At 39.0% G+C, this 19,913-nt stretch overlaps 1 protein-coding gene across 1 annotated transcript; it reads left to right on the forward strand.

Moving 5' to 3' along the window:
- The first annotated feature begins 50 nt into the window (after positions 1-50).
- nhlrc2 (NHL repeat containing 2) lies at positions 51-18,962 on the forward strand. Its single transcript, XM_039788027.1, is given in 12 exon segments — positions 51-258; positions 2,417-2,569; positions 5,447-5,496; positions 5,997-6,402; positions 7,218-7,339; positions 7,429-7,558; positions 9,882-9,987; positions 10,122-10,302; positions 13,684-13,806; positions 14,012-14,221; positions 14,424-14,637; positions 16,733-18,962. Coding segments are annotated over 12 exon segments (2,166 nt in total). The 3' UTR covers positions 16,996-18,962.
- The last annotated feature ends 951 nt before the right edge of the window (positions 18,963-19,913 follow it).

Below are 19,913 nucleotides of genomic sequence, written 5' to 3' on the forward strand. Positions count from 1 at the left end.
CTGGTGAATCATTTTTTATTTTGACTGTTGTGTCGAAATCAGCGGTCTGAATGTTCTTTCTGAGTTTACTTAGCAGGCTGGTTGTTGTTGGAAACATGGCGTCCCAGTGCAGCCTCTCTGCCTTATTTCATATCCAAAATGAACTGGATTGCGCCCTAGATGACGCTACGACACAACAAGAGAAAGAAAATCTTGTCATCGAGTATTTGAAAAAGCTAGACGAGAGAGAGGATCTGAAGATACCCGATTTCCAGACAGGTTAGACCATGTTGCAGCTCTAACTTACTAAGTGTCTCTCTGTTGCTCTACAGTGTGACTTGAGTTTTCTAACACGTCATTAGGATCTCAACATTACAGTATAGGGTTTCCTCTTCTTTCCTTTATTAGTATTTACATACTTTAAAACCACAAGTGTTTTTATAAGTTAGTTAGCTATTAATTATGTACTTAGAAAACACAACACGGGAAGAGAAGTAGCAATAGCTGCTTTGTGTAGGTTCAACTTTTTTGTTTTTAGGTGCAACGCTTCCTGTGGTGTGTTTTGTTGCAACAGTAGCCTATCCTGTATCAGATTTCGCTTTCTTCAGAGTTTTTGTTTTATAACAATGAGTATGGCATAATCAGGAAGCCACAAATCTATATAAAGAAAGAATGCATACTATTATGTTCTGGGGCTGCAACTAAACGACTATTTTCATTAATCTGTAGGTTATTACTCTAGATTAATCGTTTGGGCTATAAAATGTTAGAAAATAGTAAAAATCAAAATGTCCATCTCAGTTTCTTAATGTCCAAGGTAATGTCTAAAAATGTCTTCTTTTGTCAGTCCAAGAGATTTAAACAGCCTCTTCTGCCATTTTTGCATAAACATTACTTTAATGATTAAGTGATTATCAAAATAGTTGCTTATTAGTTGATTATTTTTCTGTATTTGTGTTTTCTTTGAATAATCGTTGCAGCTCTGTCCTTTTCTCTGCTTTTGTATTTGTCCTCCCCATGGCTTTATCAACACACTCCACTGTATAACCTTCATGCTACTGCTAGTTTAAGACTAATAATAATAATAATGTTTAATAAATTTAACATTTTAACGCATAATACACATACTATGTTGGTAATAGCTTTTTCTTAGATAGCACCATCACATGAAGGATTACTGGCAAGACTCCTGCTTTCTCAGGTGTTTCAGTCATCAATTTGTGTTTTTGTTTGTTGTCCCTTTAACAGCATAAGATTGAGAATAACTACATAAAGTTGTCTTTTGTAGTTGTTGTCACTACACCAAATAATATGAATAGTGTTGGCCCATTGAAAAATAAAAAGGGTTGCCAATGCAGTTTCCAAATAAAGCAGCTTAAAAAACATCAAATCCTTCTGGTGTCAACAGTACAGTTAGGTCCTCTGTTGAGTAATGCAGCATGTTGTCAATATCCCATTGCACCAGTAGATGGGGATCTACAGTAGAACATCAAACAGCAGAAAAACATAGCTGCATGGGTTCTTAACTGGGCCCTTAAACAACCTCTCAGGACCACATAACAGACACAAGTTTTAAATATTTGTACAAGTGTGTCGAAAAATAAATACATTCAATTAAATTAATTCAACAGGTTGACAAAGGCACTTATGGCTGTTCATATAATGTTCAGTCACTATAGTTCATTATAGTATTTTGCATAAATCTATCCAAATTTCCTCTCTTTTGCAGAGTCAAAGAGACATTTTAAGATATACAATATGTAACAAATTAATTTTCTGTGATGCTATAATCTCCTCCTCACATAGATCTTAAATAAATACCAGCAAAGTTTTAGCCCAAACAAATAGAAAGGAATTTGGGCCGGCATTACCTTAGTTACACATCAAACCATTTTGGGTGCCAGACAGAGATTAAGAATTGTTCTTTCTAAGGAGACAATGCAAAACAAGGCAGCAGCCCAACTAAAACACAGACTGTCAAACAGGCAGTAGTATATTCAGAACAAATAACAGGAATGCTGTATATTAGAAGCTTATATGGAGGGTAGAATATTATTTCCAAGTACTTCAGGCTGGATTTTGGTGCTCAGTATGCTGTAAAATATCAAAGTAAATGTATTAATCAAGTTTCATGTGAGTTAAGTGTGACAAATGTTACCAGACACAATCCAGAGTGCATGTGAGGTAAATGTAAAAAAAACAACTTTAAACGAGATCTAGATCTACAGAAATTATGTCATGGCATTTAATAGCTTCATAACCCCTCTGAAGCTGTAGGCAATTCCAAGTCATTGCTTTGATCAACTTTTTTTCCCACGTGAAATAAATGCAGTATCAGGCCAGACAGAGGATGGGCAATGTAAAGCGTTTGCTTGTGCTGTGACTAAACATAATTAATAAGATGACAGCATCATTTCCACTCTGTGATTTGCTCCAGGCTTGGAATGGCTGAACACGGAGGGGCCTCTGTCTTTGAACAAGGAGCTGGCTGGTAAAGTGGTGCTGCTGGACTTCTTTACTTACTGCTGCATCAACTGCATGCACATCCTTCCTGACCTGCACCAGCTAGAGAAGAAGCACTCTGCCAAAGGTATGGACTTAGATTGGCTTTAAAGCTGCAGTCGACATGGGTGTCCTGATCCTAGAGGGGTTGAGAGATGGAGGCAATTTATATAGCTAATTTCCAATGGAAAATAAATACATTTTTACCTTTTAAAATGTGGGACTATAGGACAATTCTCCCCATCTCATCAGGCTCCCACTATTACAATTTAGCAGACACAAAGCCCATTATGAATGACATGTCAATGAATTTATGAGTTAGATTACGATAATGAGAGATGATTTAATATTCATATGAAGTCTTTTACAAGACACCTTGGAAAGTACGATTGATCTAAGCCATTTCTCAGAAGAGAAAACTGGGGTTCTTCATGTTTGTCTTCTTATTTGGGTATTTTTTCTCACGTGTTCAGTTGTGCACAATTTTAAAAGTAATTTTGCCAGATAGATTTTTTTAAAAGTACCAAAAGTAACAAAATTTTTTCCCGTCTCTCAATACTTTGACTTCCTTACCCTGTCTGCGACACTCAGCCCTGAGCCCATTTGTTTCTACTGAAGGTGTAAATGTTTGAAAATGGACAAACAGTAGTTTAATTACTTTAAGCTGGGCGCTGTATTTTTCAGCAAACGTTACACAAACAGAAGTGAATAGTGTATTTGTTGAGGATCGTTTTCAGCCACGGATTAATAGACAGTTGGTGCTCAGAGTGTGGGATTGACTCAAAATAGACTGCAGTGTTGATGTTTATGGTAATTGGAATCAGAATTGTTAAAATCCAAACGATGCCCAACCCTAATGAAATATGATAAACAACAAATGTCACTTGAATCAGCGTCAGAAAATAAAATTGAAAACAGTCTGGAAATAGAAAGAAGTGACTTCTGACTTCTGACCAGACTTCTGTAGCATGCACCTCATCTCTGCTTGAGTCTAGCAGCCTATCTAGCAAACTCAGTTTAACTTTGCCCATTGTCTGTAAACAAAGGAATGATTGGTCCCTGTCCAGTGCTTCTTAAACCGTAACTATAGTAAGCTGTGGGCTGATTAAAAAGTAGCTGTGGTGAGTTACGATTGTAACTTATTATTATTGTTTGTACAAGTTTCAGTCCAGTGACATTGCTCGCCTGCCATATTAATAAAAATATGAATACTAATAAGCATCATTGGGCTGACAAACTTTTTTTTAAATGTATTCTTTCAGACTACAAATAGAGTGGGCTGCGCAGGAAGCAGCAGCCTAGCAGGCTTTATTACTGAGGGAACACAATTCCAATGGTATCTTATTATGTGTCATGCTGCATCAAGGGAACATGTGTAAGTTCACTGGGGCAGAGAAGCTGTAGTACATCAACTCCACTTCTCTTCTTGCCCAAGAGCATGAAGGCCCTTATCTCAGCTGTGAAGAGACATTAACTAAAAATAAGTCCAAGCTGCAGTGTCGGTGCACACAGGGTCCATAATTGTACTCTGCTGTAGTTCACTGTATGGCTCTTTATTTAGCCACTCTATGTAAAGCATAAAAACATCCGACTGACTCTATCATCCTGCTGGCCCTTCAAGGGATCATCTGAGGAAATTCAGTTGTGAGCCATGCGGAACACGGAGCACACACACCGCCACCACACATTATCGCGCTCGCCTTATCTTTGGCACTGCTGTGGGTACATTCTGTTTGCTGCACTGGTCAGAGAGGTGTGGGAGCCACCCTGTCCAGTCACTCCCACAGTCCACCCCCCACCCACCCATCGTCACTGCAATCTGTGCTGCTACTATGCTGCTTGGTTGAGGGCGTGGGTGATGAAATCCACTGCAGATGGTGTGAGTCTAAAGGTTTGGAATTGTGTATTTTTGGAATTTTGTCTGTTAATGGCGGCTCAATGATGTGAGTTAATCCGTTAATGGAGGACAAAAGGCTTTTGTTTGCTTTATTTTCACTGAAAATGGTCTGTAATGCTGTGAAAAAAGGCATAATGAAATCTAAATTAAAATATAAAAACATGATTGTTTTGTGTGGCAAAAAAAACAACTTAGTGTGAATGTATGCATCTTAATTATGTAAAGAAACATACTTCAATTAGTTTTTCACAACAGAATTATGCATTTTATTTGCTCATTTAAGGTCCAAAGTGGGTATTAGGCCAGTATTAATTTATCTTTTTCATGTTTGTAATTTATATACTACCGTTTCAGACTGCACCTCAGAATGTACAAAAGTGACTGTGTTTTAATAGAGTTCCACACTGATTGTGAAACAGGAAGGAAACTCAATCGAGATATCTGTTATGTAAAGGAAAAAAAGAAGCATCACAAACATGCATTTTTCACAGTTTTAGGCCATTTAGTTGTATAACATTTAAACATCCTTTAGCCTTATCAGAGTCACAAATTCCACTCAATTGCTCTGTACAATAAGGATAGTGTTAGTAGTCTTTGATGACTACTGAGAAAATATTTACTGCCTTAAGGTGCTAAAACATTTTTAGGAACTTTAATGAGACCTACTGTACGTTATATTATGCTGGAGAGTTTTTTTTTGAAGTTGAAAATCACATCAGTTACCCTCCTCCTCCCCAATTCTCTCGGACTTGCACATCTGTGTGTGTGATGTTTGTGTCTTTGTGAACTTGTTATTGATTACAACTGTTTGATAGAGACAATATTTTACAGAGATATTTACAGTATTACTAAATGGACATAGGTTTGAACCTTTGTGTATTTTTTAGTTACTGTCATGCAAACTTGCTTTTTTTGTGAGGGAATAAAGCTCAAAAATGCGTCCTGAAAATTTGGAATTGGGGCTAGTTTTGATCATGAGCACAGTTAAGTCAAAGCACTTACTGTACTGTTACGTTTGGCCATTTTATTTTTGTCTGTTTGTCTCTGTCTGTTTAATCTCTCTCTCAGATGGATTGGTTGTTGTTGGTGTGCACTCAGCTAAATTCCCCAATGAAAAGGTGAGGGATTTTATTGTTTATCATCATTTTTACCTTTGAGTAGGCTGTCCTGCTTGTTGTTCTTTCTGCATTGTCATAACTGCAAAGTATCGACAAATATGTGTAATTGTGAGTATGATGGAGGTCAATGTGAACCACTCTTTCTCAAGCAAGAAATCAAAGCACCAAAGCATTAATTTCTAATGTTACAACAGTATGCCAGCATGAGATATCAGCCGAGATATCAGACAAATGATCGTATCTAAAATGATTTCTGTTATCTCCTTAAAACCAGAAAACATGCTCAGATCTTCAGAAAATCCTCCTCATACTGTCGATCTCTCTTCTATTCTTTATGAAGCTGTGCCGATATCAGCACTTTGAAGATGTCACCTTGGGCTCTTGAAAATTAGAATCGATAATGAAAATCATTTATTATGAATATAATTAACTAATGAATAGCTCTTACATATTCACAGCTTTTTACTCATTAGTCTATGCTTGTCTCCAACCCTCCAAAGGTCCTGGACAACGTCCGCAGCGCTGTGCTCCGCTATGACATCTGCCACCCAGTTGTGAACGACAGCGAGGCACACCTCTGGCATGAACTGGAGGTGTCCTGCTGGCCTACACTGGTCTTACTGGGCCCACGTGGCAACCTGCTCTTCTCCCTGGTGGGCGAAGGCCACCGTGACAAGCTGGTGCTTTTTACTGACAACGCCCTCCGTCACTACGGGGAGCAAGGTCTGCTGAAGACGCACACAGTGGGGATCAGGCTGTACCGAGACTCCCTGCCACCCAGCGTCCTGTCTTTTCCTGGGAAGGTGGCCGTAGACAGCAGCATGAAAAGACTGGCCATAGCAGACACTGGGCATCACCGAATTCTGGTGGTGTCGTCAACTGGGCACCTGTCACATGTCATAGGAGGTAAGAAGTAGGAAACAGGATGGTGATATGCAGTATATATAAGGGTTCAAATTGCATAGATGTCTGATAAAAATAAAGTTTTGTTCTTGCTTTTTACATCTACAAATTATACAAAAATATTTAAGCATCATTGATATTCATTACAAAATACTAAATTACTCAGTCCTCTAACAGCCCTCAGAGGAGCTACATGGTAGATGATGTTGTCCCTGGCCCAACCGAGCGGTTGGCAACCGCAGGGACTAGTAGACGCTGTGAACTGGCACGGACGATGAGGGACAGAAATGCAGGATTTGTATTATTTTTGTAGGTTGACTCCACTCATCCCTATCCACACACAGTATGAGAAATGTATACATTTATATTTGCATAAGAAGTTCAAAGCATCAAACTAATTTAAAGATGGTATTTATGAGGACAGAACAAAATTGTTTTTGGTCTCACATCTTCCTGAGCTAATTTGTAGCAGTAGCAGCGCATTAGATCAAAATTCCTCAGTCTCAAATGTAAGTAATTACTCCACTTGCAGAAATGAAAGGCCACCCATGCTCTAGCTGTAATTGGGCAAGTTTTCCTGTACGTATGCTTCATATAAGTAATCATAAAATCATCCATCATATCTTTTTTTTCTTCATACCAAATGTTTAGGCAGGGAAAATAATGGAAAGGAATATATGAGGAATAATTAAAACTGCTGTTGCTTAGTAATAACCTTTCAATGTCAAAGACTTTGAGGACTACAGATAAATGTTAAGTACCTGAACGTGCCGAGTCTAAAGATGCACTATTTTAATTGGATTATTATATATTCCCAGGGCCTAAAAGTGGGAGACAAGATGGCAACTTGTCCCAAGCTTCCTTTAACTCACCTCAGGGTGTGGCCATTAAAGGGGACACTGTATACGTGGCCGACACAGAAAACCACCTGATACGAAAGGTAGGATCCCAAACTATCTCTTGAAATAACTGCATTTTAAACAAATTAAATTTGATGTCACTTTATTTGTACATTTCTGTCTGTTTCAGATCGACCTGTTAGAGGGAAGAGTCAGCACTCTAGCCGGTGTAGGTGCCCAAGGCACAGATAAAGAGGGTGGGGCCATGGGACCTCAGCAGCCCATCAGCTCTCCTTGGGATGTGACTCTTGGCACTGCCGGTGAGTGTTGTGGGGCTGTCAGACCAGAACTGAAGGACAACATTTACATTTTATTGTCTTTCCCCCTCTGTGCCTTCCTGTTTTCTCAACATCTGTTGTTTACTTTCTGCATGCTGCTATACAATCAATAATTCTTGAGAGAGAGGTCTCACCATTTTACAGGTCACAGGTCAGTTAGGATGTGGTGAAGGTGTATAAAAACAATAGGAAGCGACTACATACAGACTGGGGTGCTAAATTCTGGTGTGATATCACACTTTTTGACAGATTGTTTGCAACTTGCATATTTAGTACATAATTAGATTAGAGTGCACTAAAAGCATACACAGATACTTGACAATATTTTCTTGAGTAAAACAAAATGATGAATACACAAAATATTACAGCTTCCAAGCTTTGCAAGAACACAACAGCTCTTCTGGTCAAAGTGGAGGCCCCGATCAGTTGCAATGGATTACACTTTTTATAAAGTTGCCCTTCATAATTTATTTACATTGTGAATAGAATATGTATCATATAGGATCTCAGTGCCAAAAATCCCTAATTTTAGTTGTACTGAATCATTTAATATAATCATATAATAAGTCAAAACTATACAAGTCACAAACTACTGTAAAGTACCTGACAAGGTCTTTCATATTCTCAACATAATCCAAGAAATCCACTTCAAAATCAAAGCTCAGTTTCTCTAAATGCTTTGCTTTGATTATTTTTGCCTTGGGCATTCAGAGTTTCTTTATTATTAGTCTTCTTTTAATATTTCTCACTGAGTACCTTTTTTCATCAAAGCAGAAAGCTTTTTTTAACTCAGCTTTTGAATCTCTCAGACCCTTTGTCTCTAAATGTTTGTGTATGTTTTGTGTTGCCATCAGGCCAGGTGGACATTAAGATTCAAGAATTGTTGTCATAGACAGAGATGCCATTAGCCTGACATCGGCAGGCCAATTCAAAAATGCGTGTTAGTATCTGCCAGAGCAAGTAAAATATGAGCTTGCAGCAGATTTACATATACATATATATTTTTTGCTTTCCAGGCTGGTATCATTTAGACATGTTTAATACAAGCTTTAGCGTTATTTATTTTTTAATCATTAAGTTAAATATTATTCCAGCATTTTGTAATCATTTCTTTGCATTCCTCACTTTAGGAGCATACTACATGGACTTATTTATTTGTTCAAAATGCAGTTTTAAAATTAATGACTTTATTAACAATTAACACAAATTATTATTGTAAAGGATTTCAAACAAACATTTACTTAAAATTATAATGTCATCTGTTTTTCTTACAACTTTCTTGCCTCAGGTTAACATTGTTTACCATTAGGCGGTTCTTCAAGTCTGAGGCGTTGTTAGAGCCGACAGCTAAGTAGTAGTAGTTAAGTAAAAAGGGAGTGTGTGTACGCCTGGAGTTGTACTGTACTCATCAACAGTCAGTTTACATTTTACAGGTATGGTGTTTAATCATAGTTGTGTAAATGTATAATATTAACTCTACGAATTTAAAGGGCCATTAGCGCAATTATTTCCTCATTGCACACCTGCCTGTTAGCAAGAGGTAATCCATCATAGTCCCCTTTTCTGCACAGCTTGATGGATGACACAATCTGCTGGTTTGCACATCACCACATGGTCTGAGGATGTGATATCAGACCTTTAACTCCACTAACATTGTACTCTGAGGGTACATCCACAACACTCAGGATTTATTCACCACGCGTATGAATAATTCAATTGACCAAATCAAGATGACCCTGCACCTTTTGAACTGTAAAGTGACACTGATGCTGTGAGGCAGGTGCGAGAGCTGTCAGATGTTCCTGACAGTCCGCCAGATGTGATCAAGAAGGTCTGAGCTCTGTGCTGCATTAAAAATACAACTAAGATACTGTTTGCCTGTAAGGGTTGTGTATCGATGACAGTATTGTCTCTGCTGAGATGCAGCATGTGGCCTATGATCGACTGGCTGTAGTCACAACCTGCGTAGCTGCATTTCTGACTCATTTCTGTCTCTCCACCTTCAACAAACCCCCCACTGGGGATCAATAAAAAGTATTTACATTTTTTTTTAACTCTTTTTCAATCAGTAGAGATATTTATTTTCATTTATTTATTTTGCCATTTTTATATTTATAAGAAAATCATAGCTTAAATTGAACATCCCAAAAACATCTGAAAGGACTCTTTACCTTTTAGGACACATATTAGCACCACCTCTGGTGACTGATAGACAGCCAAAAGCCGTGACACAAGTTTCCTGGGTCTCAACTCAAAGAGTGTGTTTTTGTGTGCACTTGTATGTGCGTTTCATTTGTACGTGCAGGCGGTGCTGAAGATAACGTGCTGTGGATAGCCATGGCGGGGACCCACCAGATCTGGGCTTTGTTCCTAGCAGATGGGAAACTGCCCAAAGGAAGGTGAGAGACCATGTAGACAGAACCACCACGGCCACTTGGCAGCAGCCACCCTTCTAAGCCACTAAAGAAATGATAAAAGGTCATATGAACTCTACCTATCCAGCAATGTATTGAAGTGTTTTATCTTATTGTTGTCTTCTTTTTAGGGCCTTCTATTTTACAACGGGGGGGGGGGGAGCGAAAACTCAGCCTTCAGGCCTGGCTTTAGCCCCGGAGGAGCCCTGGGCCTGCCTGTATGTGGCCGATAGCGAAAGCAGCACCATCCGCTCGCTGGCACTGAAGGACGGAGCCGTCAAGGTGCTGGTCGGGGGAGAGAGAGACCCACTGGTGGGTATGCAATGGCTGTTAGATGGATGACTAGATGGTGGATTCATTTATATCTGGATGAATGGATTTCTTAACATTATTTCATACTTTTTTCTTTCTACTACGAAGTGAATCCCAAGTGGCTTTAATGAAGTTTTCCTCTTTGGTTAATTTTAATGTCCATAAATTCATAGTTAGGGTCATTTTTTGTCCATTTTAGTGTTTCTGTAAAAGGAGAAAATATTTTCTAATAATATTTAAGACAATGCCGTGAACAGCAGCTTGAAAAATAGGTAGGAAATCAAAAGCAGACTGCAAGAACGCAATGACCTCTTGTGCAGTATCTTCAATGATGTCCTGTACCTGGCTCTGTCCCCATCCATCAAACAGTTGCTCTACTACATTTCCAGCCATAGAAAACACTTTGACAATTATAAACAAAAATGTTGCACAAAGCTTTGGATCACTCCTAGGCAATCACAGGGTTTCAGGGCTATCTATTTTCTGTAGATATGAAATATTGATTTGTGGCTGATACAAAGCCTGAAGAAATATTTTGGTAATACTTTCATGTCCTCACAGCCGTTCTGCTGTAGTTTTATTAGCCTGCCACACTGGTGTATTTTTGGAAAGCTCTAAAGCTGGTAGTCACCCATGAGAGCTGGGAGTAATTAACTGGAGAGTCATATACAGTTTATCCAACATGGCGTCGAATCAGCAAAAAAACATTAATAGTCTGCTGCCCATAGATATTTATTAAGCTATTTAACTGAGACAATGAAGCACAACACCGGAGACTAGATGCACTCGGGCGCCGCATGATTAACATCGCGCAAGATCAGCGCACCGCCGCTCAATCAGCTGTTTATGAAATGTTATAAAGTCGTAATTATACACAGTTCTGCAGAGCCGTCTGCTGTACTGCTCTCAGCCGCGCTCTCTCTCTCCCTCTGAGGCTGAATAAGTGGAACATGAAAACCGTGGGTCCGTGAAATTTGACAGCTACAGTTTATTGGAAAATAGCGTTGGGCACACTGACTTTGATGAATTTACTATTTATCAGACCTCAAATGAGACAAGAGGCTAACATTAGCGAACGCTGCGGTGACGGTGCCTCTGCCTCTGACGTCCGGCAGCAAGAGACGCTGTATTAAAAAAAAAAGAGAGACTCTGTATTCCTCCGACACGCTGTATGTTACTGTTTAAAACGCCTTCCAGGTTAGTGGGGATGCATACCGCTCAAACCCTACATTAAAAGCATAAAATGAGTGGTGATGTTTATGTTTTCAGGTAACGTTACTGTTGATGTTCAAACAGGCCTGCGTGTGTCTTTTGAGAAATATCTTTATACTGCAAGGCTATATTTATTATATTAAGTTGGATATTGGATGTGAAAAGAAGGAAATGGTTCTAACATTGCACTTTAGATGTGTGTTTGAGTAATTTATATAGTTCTATTTTATAGTGATCCATTATCTGTTCAAAACATGTTCTATGCAAAATGTTCTATTAAAGAAAAGATAGAAAATAAATATTTGTGTGTGCTGTAAAGTGGTTAGCAAAAATGAAATCGGAATCGGCTAAAATTGGTATCGGCTGGCCTAACTCAAAGAAAATCGGAAATCGGAATCGGCCTAGAAAGTTGTAATCGGTGCATCTCCGGTGGAGACAGAATTAAAGCTATTACAAGTTAATGTAAAAATGAGATGAGAAGATTGATTGATTTTCTCATCTCATTTCTGCAATAGCTGCATCACAATCTGAAATAGGGGTTGCACTCCTGCAGTAAAGGTGAACGTGCGCACAAGTGGAGTGATTCTGCTAGCGCAATAACAGATTGTCCCAAAGATTTGGTTTTCTTTTTCAGCTGCCATTGTTGTTTTTCAATATTTTTATTAAGATTTTTACACACAAACAAAAATAATCAAAAAGCCATGTAAAGTGCTCATACATGTAAAGAAAACCACTTTATCATCTACACCCCCACTTTTTTCACCTTTACGCCAGATTCTGACTTTACCATCTGAATGTTGGAGCAGAAATCGAGACTCGTCAGACCAGGCAATGTTTTTTTCCAATCTTCTATCGTCAAACTATGGAGAGCCTGTGCCACTTGCAGCCCCGGTTTCCTGACAGGAGTGGCACCCAGCGAGCTCATCTGCTGCTGTAGTCCATCTGCTTCAAGGTGCAACGTGTTGTGCGTTCAGAGGAGCTCTTCTGCATACCTCGGTTGTGACGAGTGACATCGTAGCGAGTGGTTATTTGAGTTACTGTTGCCTTTCAATCAGCTCAAACTAGTCAGGCCGTTCTCGTCTAACCTCTACAAGGTATTTTTGCCCAGAGAACTGCTGCTCACTGGATATTTTCTCTTTCCATTCTCTGTAAACCCTCGAGATGGTTGTGTGTGTGAAAATCCCAGTAGATCAGCAATTTTTTGAAATACTCAAAACAAGCCCGTTAAAAATCACCTTTCTTCCCCATTCTAATGCTTGGTTTGAAGCTGATCGTCTTGACTGTCTACACGCCTAAATGCATTGAGTGGCTGCTACCTGACGTTGCTGATTAGATATTTGCGTTAACGAGCCGGTGAACAGGTGTACCTTATAAAGTGGCCGGTGAGTTTATGTCAGTCTCGCTAAAGCAAGGTAGGCCGCAATCGCCTTCTCGGTTTACATTGTTAACTGAACTCTGCAACTGTGGAGAGTCACGAGAATCTCTATAAGATTGTCTCATTTGTTTTCATTTATTCAGCTGAGTAATACAGAATGAAAATCTGTTTATTTTAATTATTCCCAATTGGTTGTTGATTATGTTGTTCGCTGTAATAGTAATTTATCTGTTTGGGTCATGTTGGTCTTAATCAACCTGTAGCACTAAGAACTATTAATTAGCTTTTTGTCACTTTCAGGAAAAAAAAAACCATGAAGAATGTTCACCTTTGTAATATTTCAATGATATTCATCATTAATGTTCTTGTGCTTCAAAACTTCTCAAGAATGACTCATCTAATTATTTTTAGCACAGTAACTAATGCGATTTTAAGATGATCTTTCTGGCGTTTCTCACAAATGTGGTATTTTAATTCTTGTGTTACTCTTCCTGTATGAATCATTCAGAAACCTTCAAAAATAATGAAGCCAATGTTGCTTTCATGTTTTTATTTCAAGTGTCAAATGAAAACTGATCATTTACAGTGGGAAAGGCTTCGGCTTAAAACACTCCCTTTTCTTCTCTTTGCAAAAATGTGTTTTGAACTGCGTTAGAGGCGGTACACAAAATTAGATTGGATATTCTGTTCTTTACCTAAATTAAGCTTAGACATAGAAATTGCAGTTTGGGCATTCGTACAAGTTTTATATCTTCTCCTGATCTCTTCTGAATGTTTTATCTTCTTTGAACCAGAACCTTTTTGCTTTCGGGGATGTAGACGGGAAAGGGGTGGACGCCAAGCTGCAGCATCCTCTCGGTGTTGCCTGGGCTCCTGAACAAAGCCTGCTCTATGTAGCCGACTCCTACAACCACAAGGTAACTGTTGCATGTCACAAGGCTGTAGTTCAAAGCTGTAGCATGCTCACATTTAATGTTTTTATTGTCACAATGGGTTTCTTCAGGTTGTTGTTGTCATTACACAAAGCGTGTATCTCCTTTTGATCTAAAAACCAAACGGGGAACATACAGGCCTTGACCTTTTTGTTGGATTGTATCTATGTGCCTGTGTAATTGTGTTCAGATCAAGGTGGTGGATCCAAAGGTAAAGCAGTGTAGCACATTAGCAGGGACTGGAGAGGCTGGAGATACTCTGGGCCCTGAATTTAACAAATCCTGCTTCAATGAACCGGGAGGAATCTGCGTTGGAGACAGCGGCAAACTTCTCTATGTGGCCGATACCAACAACCACCAAGTCAAAGTGTTGGACCTGTCCTCCAAGACTGTTTCACTGGTGAGACCTGGATGTCTGTGTATGTGTGTAAGAAAAGCTCACTTCCAACCTTGAGAAAGCATTTTTTTATTTTGTCCATGTGTGTGCAATGAATCTATCCTGAAAGCTAGATGAGTTTGGATAAAAGGTTACAAAGAAGGACATTGCGATAGCTTTCTCATTGCTCCTCTTTAATCCAAGTCTGAATCTCTCTCCTGCACAGTTCCCCATTTCCATGGACTGCACAGACTCCGTACCTTCAAAGCCTTCGGGTCCTGCCAAAGCCCCCACACTGCCCAAATCAGCTGCCAGGAAAGAAATGCCACCAGTGTCGGTGTCAGCAGGCCAGACTCTCGTCATGTCGCTTACCCTTTCACTTCCAGAAGGAACCAAACTCACCGAGGAGGCCCCCAGCTGTTGGGCTCTCTCAGCTGAGGGTGAGACAATGTTCAGTCATGCATGCAAATATTTTATTGAGGTTTATCCTATAAGTACATTTGACTTTACTTTGGTGTAAGGCACCATTGACCATTGACTAAGCCTCGCCCTGTTACTGTTGCTACGCCTGTCAGGTTTTCCATTGTCACATGGCACATACGCAGTACAGTGATAAAGGTGGCATTTTCAACACGGCTAAAACGGCAAGCGTCGCTATCATATTTTATCGTAGCTAGCTAACTTGGCTAGCTAAAAAGCATTAGTTTTTTCAACAGCAGCAGCTAATGGTGCCAATGATAATGACAGTAACCCATGCAGGCTCTTCCTGACCGTATGTCGAAGCGTCTTTGAGCAAGACACTGAACCCCAAGTTGCTCCCCAATGGGCAGGCCAGCGCCCACCACCATCGGTGTATGAATGTGTGTGTGAATGGGTGGAGGGTGGGTGATTGGGATTGGGATTGTAAAGCGTTTTGTCTGGTAAAGTAGAAAGGCGCTATATGAATGCAGTCCATTTACCATTTACTTTGGTCTGTAAACCATGATTCTGTCAAAAAGTAAAATAGTAGTGAGTGATGCTTAAAGCTATAGTACGTAGTTTCTGCTGCCCCCATGAGGAATTCTAAGTAACAACAACAAAACTGTCGGCAAGTCCACGTGATACAAGCCTTCCGTGACTGCGCACCACCCCACCCCCTCTCCTTCACGCAGTTGCTAGTAGCCAAGGAGTACGGCTGGGATTTATAGCTCTCAGCTCTTTTAAAGCACCAGTGAGGCTATACATGGCATGGGCCATTTAATGTATGGTTTCTACTGCTAGATACAATTCAAAAGGCTTTTTTTTCATGTTCTCAAGTTGTAATCAACAGTACTCTGACATCACGACAGAGTGTGAAGTGATTTGAGATATCATGTTAGTAACGGTGATGGCTCGTTCATTAGGTTTGGAACAATAGTGTTTCCATCATTCTGAGCGATGCAGCATGCAGTCAGCGATACCAGCGAGCTATTTTTGGAACATTTTGATAAGAAGGCATGCCTTGGTTCACATAATTAGCTACCAGGCTATGTTACGTGATCCTCCACTGTCCGATTATACCGAGTCTAGACTTATGCTGATCGGATCAGAGCAGAGGCAGGAATGTTAATGGATCAAGTTAGAAGTGCACGGCAGATTTAAATTGTTTTTTTAGTGGCTTTTTAGAAATGGCTACCCTGGGACCTCATGTTAGGCATCAGCTTCATTAATCACCGCTGGCATGGATTTGACGGTCTCTCTGGCATAATATTTTCTCACAGCTGAAGTTCTAGCCTTTCCTTTTCGACTTTCATTTATCATTCAGCGGTTACGTCTCTTAAGATGTGTATTTGCTTCTAAAAATATCCCCCATATTTCAGTAAATTCGTCCTCACCCTCACTCCGTCTGATTCAGTGGGAGGGAACTGATTCTTACAAGAGGGTAATATTGTAGAGGACTCCATTTAGCAATGCTCACACATGGGCCAATCTAGTACACAGGGTGCACCTTAACCATAAATGTAGATGTCAGACAGACATTTACATAAAGACACATTCAGAAAAAAGACGCTTTCAGAACATGGCATATTAGGACTGATCTGGGTCCAAACTGAAGACTGATCTCGTTTTGTGGCAGTGTCAGCCAGTCGGTTGGTCCATCGCTTTGGTGTGGAGTGAAATATCTCAACAGCTACTGGATGGATTGCCATGCCATTTTGTTCAGACATTCATGATCCCAACAGGATGTATCCTCAGGACTCTAGTGGTCTTTTAAACTTTTCCTCTAGGGCCATTATCAGGTCAACATTTGACTTTGTCCAATACTTTTAGTTTCTGTTTAGTGCTAATTAGCAAATGTTTGCATGCTACTAGCATGTTGAGTATGGTAAACATGATATCTGCTTAATATTAGCATGTTAGCATTGTCATTGTGAACATGCTGGTATGTAGCTCTAACAACCCCTACCCTAGTTTTGTGGACTTTATCTGTTTCTTTATTAGCTGGATTGTATCAGACTGTTGATTTTGTACCTTTGTACCTGATTTTGACAACATTCTGTTTCCTGTTTTTCACAGGTAACGAATGGCTGCTAGAAAATCAGGTGATTACTGGTGACATTGTGGATCTGTCGAAGCCCCTCTCCATGTCAGCCAAACTTCCAGCTGTTATAAAGGACTTAAACAGCAATCCAAGCCTCACTTTGGGTGTATGGGTGTACTACTGTATGGAAACAAGTAAAGCTTGTATGATGAAAGCAGCCTCCTTTACCCAGCCTCTTCAAATAAGTGCCAATCATGGAGAGGAAGAAATCACTGTGGCGTTGGCTCATGCCTTCTAAAACCTCTTACCTGTCTTGGTCGCAATAGTTACAGAATCAACACTTTCTGTCAGTTTTACTTTGCAGCTCAGCTAACCCCTCCCAGCTCCTGTTTTGTTCATTCTTCTGGAAGAAGAAAACACAGATTGTCTCTGACTGTCATTTTGACAAAAATGCAATTCATACAAACCTGATTTTCAGGGGAATTTCATTTCAAACTACTCAGAAGCCCCTTTTAAGAAACATAATGCATCAGTGCTTAATACTCTTGACTGTGAGTGACAGTTATTGATAGGAATGCAAATAGTTACATCCAGGCATGTTATATAAAGGCTGCAGCAAATACAACTGCAGCCTAAAAATCTATATCTATATGATAATTTATTTACAGTATGGAACATATTCCTACAAGAACAGGCTTCACTGACTAACTGTAAGAAAGCTTACCACATTAGTAATGTTTCCACTCAAAGTTACCTTCTTATTTATAAAACACTTTCATGGGACTATAAATTCAGAAAAATGTTATTCTGTGGATTTATTAAGAAACTTAAAAATCTAATTGGCAGGTGGTGATGATTGTGTCAACGCTTGATAGACAAACAGATTTTCTATCATTTAATGATGTGCTGGAGGATTAAAAATACTTTCAAATATTGAAAACGCAGTAAAAGCAGAAACCTCTGATGAGCTTTATATTTCACCTGAACCACCAGACGGATGTGACTTTAAAAGACTAGACTGTTTACATTCAGATGTTGTAAATCACTTTTTCACCCACCAGAAGTAATTCTTGAACAATTTCTGCTTTTGAAAAAAAAGTGGAAGCCTTCTATTTGTGTTTGAAACTGTTTCTCACAAACATTAATGGAGCTTTTTCTTCCAGCCCCATGACAAATTGCATGGTAGTATTTTTTTAGAGATTTATTCTGCCTTTGCTCGCATAACGTTGCTTTTAAATGCTAATATCGAGTTATAAAGAGGAATAAAAAGGACAGAAATGAAACTTAAGTCTTAAGAGGTTGATGAGAAGTTACCTATGCAGAGACCAACATTTTTATTTTCAATAATATGTTAGAAACTCCAGAGCATTAAATCACATCGTCACTTTCAAATTTAAAAAAAAAATATATATCCATGTGTGGTTGCTTTAGTGCTTGGATGGTGCCTTTAGGTGCACTAATGGAGCTTTCATAAATATTTGTCTACATATGTTTCACCACCACAGGCCGAGCAGTCTTAAGTTGTTTACAAAGTGCACACTCACAGCTTCAAGCTTTGTTCTGTGTCTCCGCTCCCTGTATGACTGATTATACTTTTGATTACGATTATTCACAACACAAGGAGCCCTTTTTGAGTTAGACCACAAAATATTGCTGTTATCTGTAATGAATAAAGTGCCTGTTTTTAATAAGGGGAGGCAACCACTTATAAACTGATGACACCGAGTGACTTCTGCTTGTGCGCTCTGAGGGATAATGTATTTACATTTTTTTTTAATTAAAATCTCTCTAACAAGCATTTATATGCTTCATCTCTACTCCACAAAGGGAACATATGAAATATGTGTGAAATATGAGATGCTCTAATAATGCATTACTGTAATACACTGTTCATGTTGTTGTGTAACACACAGTAATATATGTATGTGTTGTTCTCATTGGTTTTCAAAGTTATGAGCTGTTGGGTCTGAGAGTGTTTTGATTATCATCGCTGTCATTTCTCAAAACATAATTGTGCTTGTAAGTTTTTATTAGGTTTGGATCGAGAAAAAAAGGGGTGTTACGCCATGGATGGTGGGAATGCAGTGACACTTAAACTGCATCAAAAGCAATAACAATATTTTTCTGTAATGCGAGAAATGTTTTATTCCCACAAGTTATTTATTTCAAATGAACTGCTCAGCTTTGTTTTCCCTCTGACATTTTCTAATGAACAGTAAAGAGCTTGAGCTTGTGGGCATTAAATTCCTTGATATTGCTTTCCAACTTTCACTTGATTTCTTCTTCTCTCTTAGTGCTGCACTTTAACATGCAACAGAGTAAACTAACAAAACATTTTTATCACGTTTGGTCCGTGTGTCTGCAGTTTAGGTTTCCTTCAAAGACCGTTGCTGCAATTTAATATACATTTTTTCAGCCTATCAGAATCAGGTCACTTAGCATAACTCCACTTGATACAGTAATACATTTAAAGCAGCTCTGCTATGTGAGATATTATCAAAAGCTTCACTAATAAGCTAGCTCCCGCATGAATTTTTCCTAATGCCAGGTTATGAGGCCAGACTTCCTGTTTACAACATACAGTAAATACCTCTCATTGTGTCCTTTCTTCTACCAGAAGCAGCACATTGCCCTAATATATGCAGATTTGTATTGATGTACAATAAAAAAATAAAATGACATGTAAAGTACATGTAATGACCGCTTTAACTAGGTTTTGGTCATGAAGATGTACACAATGGCTTTACATAAGCAAGTGAAGAAAAGCAGCCTCGTGTGGGTTTCTCAGTCTGCTAAGAGTAATATGCATGTCATTAAAAGTGATCTTGTGACACGTTTTAACTCCAAGACAATTTTTTATTAACCAGCTCATGTGAGGTATCAGAAACATTACGACCTATAGGAACGTCTTGCTTGTTTTTTTGCTCCTTTTAAAATACTGAATGAATGTAAGGCGCTATGAAATCCAAAACACAACGATAGAAAAAAGGAAACAGCTATGATCAGATTTTTTAAAGCAGTGGTTGTTCAAATTTTCCAGAGAAGGCACACGCACAAGTTCAAACAGGTGCTGGAACCAAATGTCACCATTGCAAACACCATTTTTTTTATTTAGTCAATTTATTGAACATGTTAAAAAAAAATACAAATATAAACACAATGTAAAACTTATAAGCAATAAAAAAAGAAAAACAATAGAGATCATCAGCAACATAT

The sequence above is a fragment of the Perca fluviatilis genome, chromosome 21 (assembly GCF_010015445.1).
Source record: "Perca fluviatilis chromosome 21, GENO_Pfluv_1.0, whole genome shotgun sequence".
NCBI lineage: Eukaryota > Metazoa > Chordata > Actinopteri > Perciformes > Percidae > Perca > Perca fluviatilis.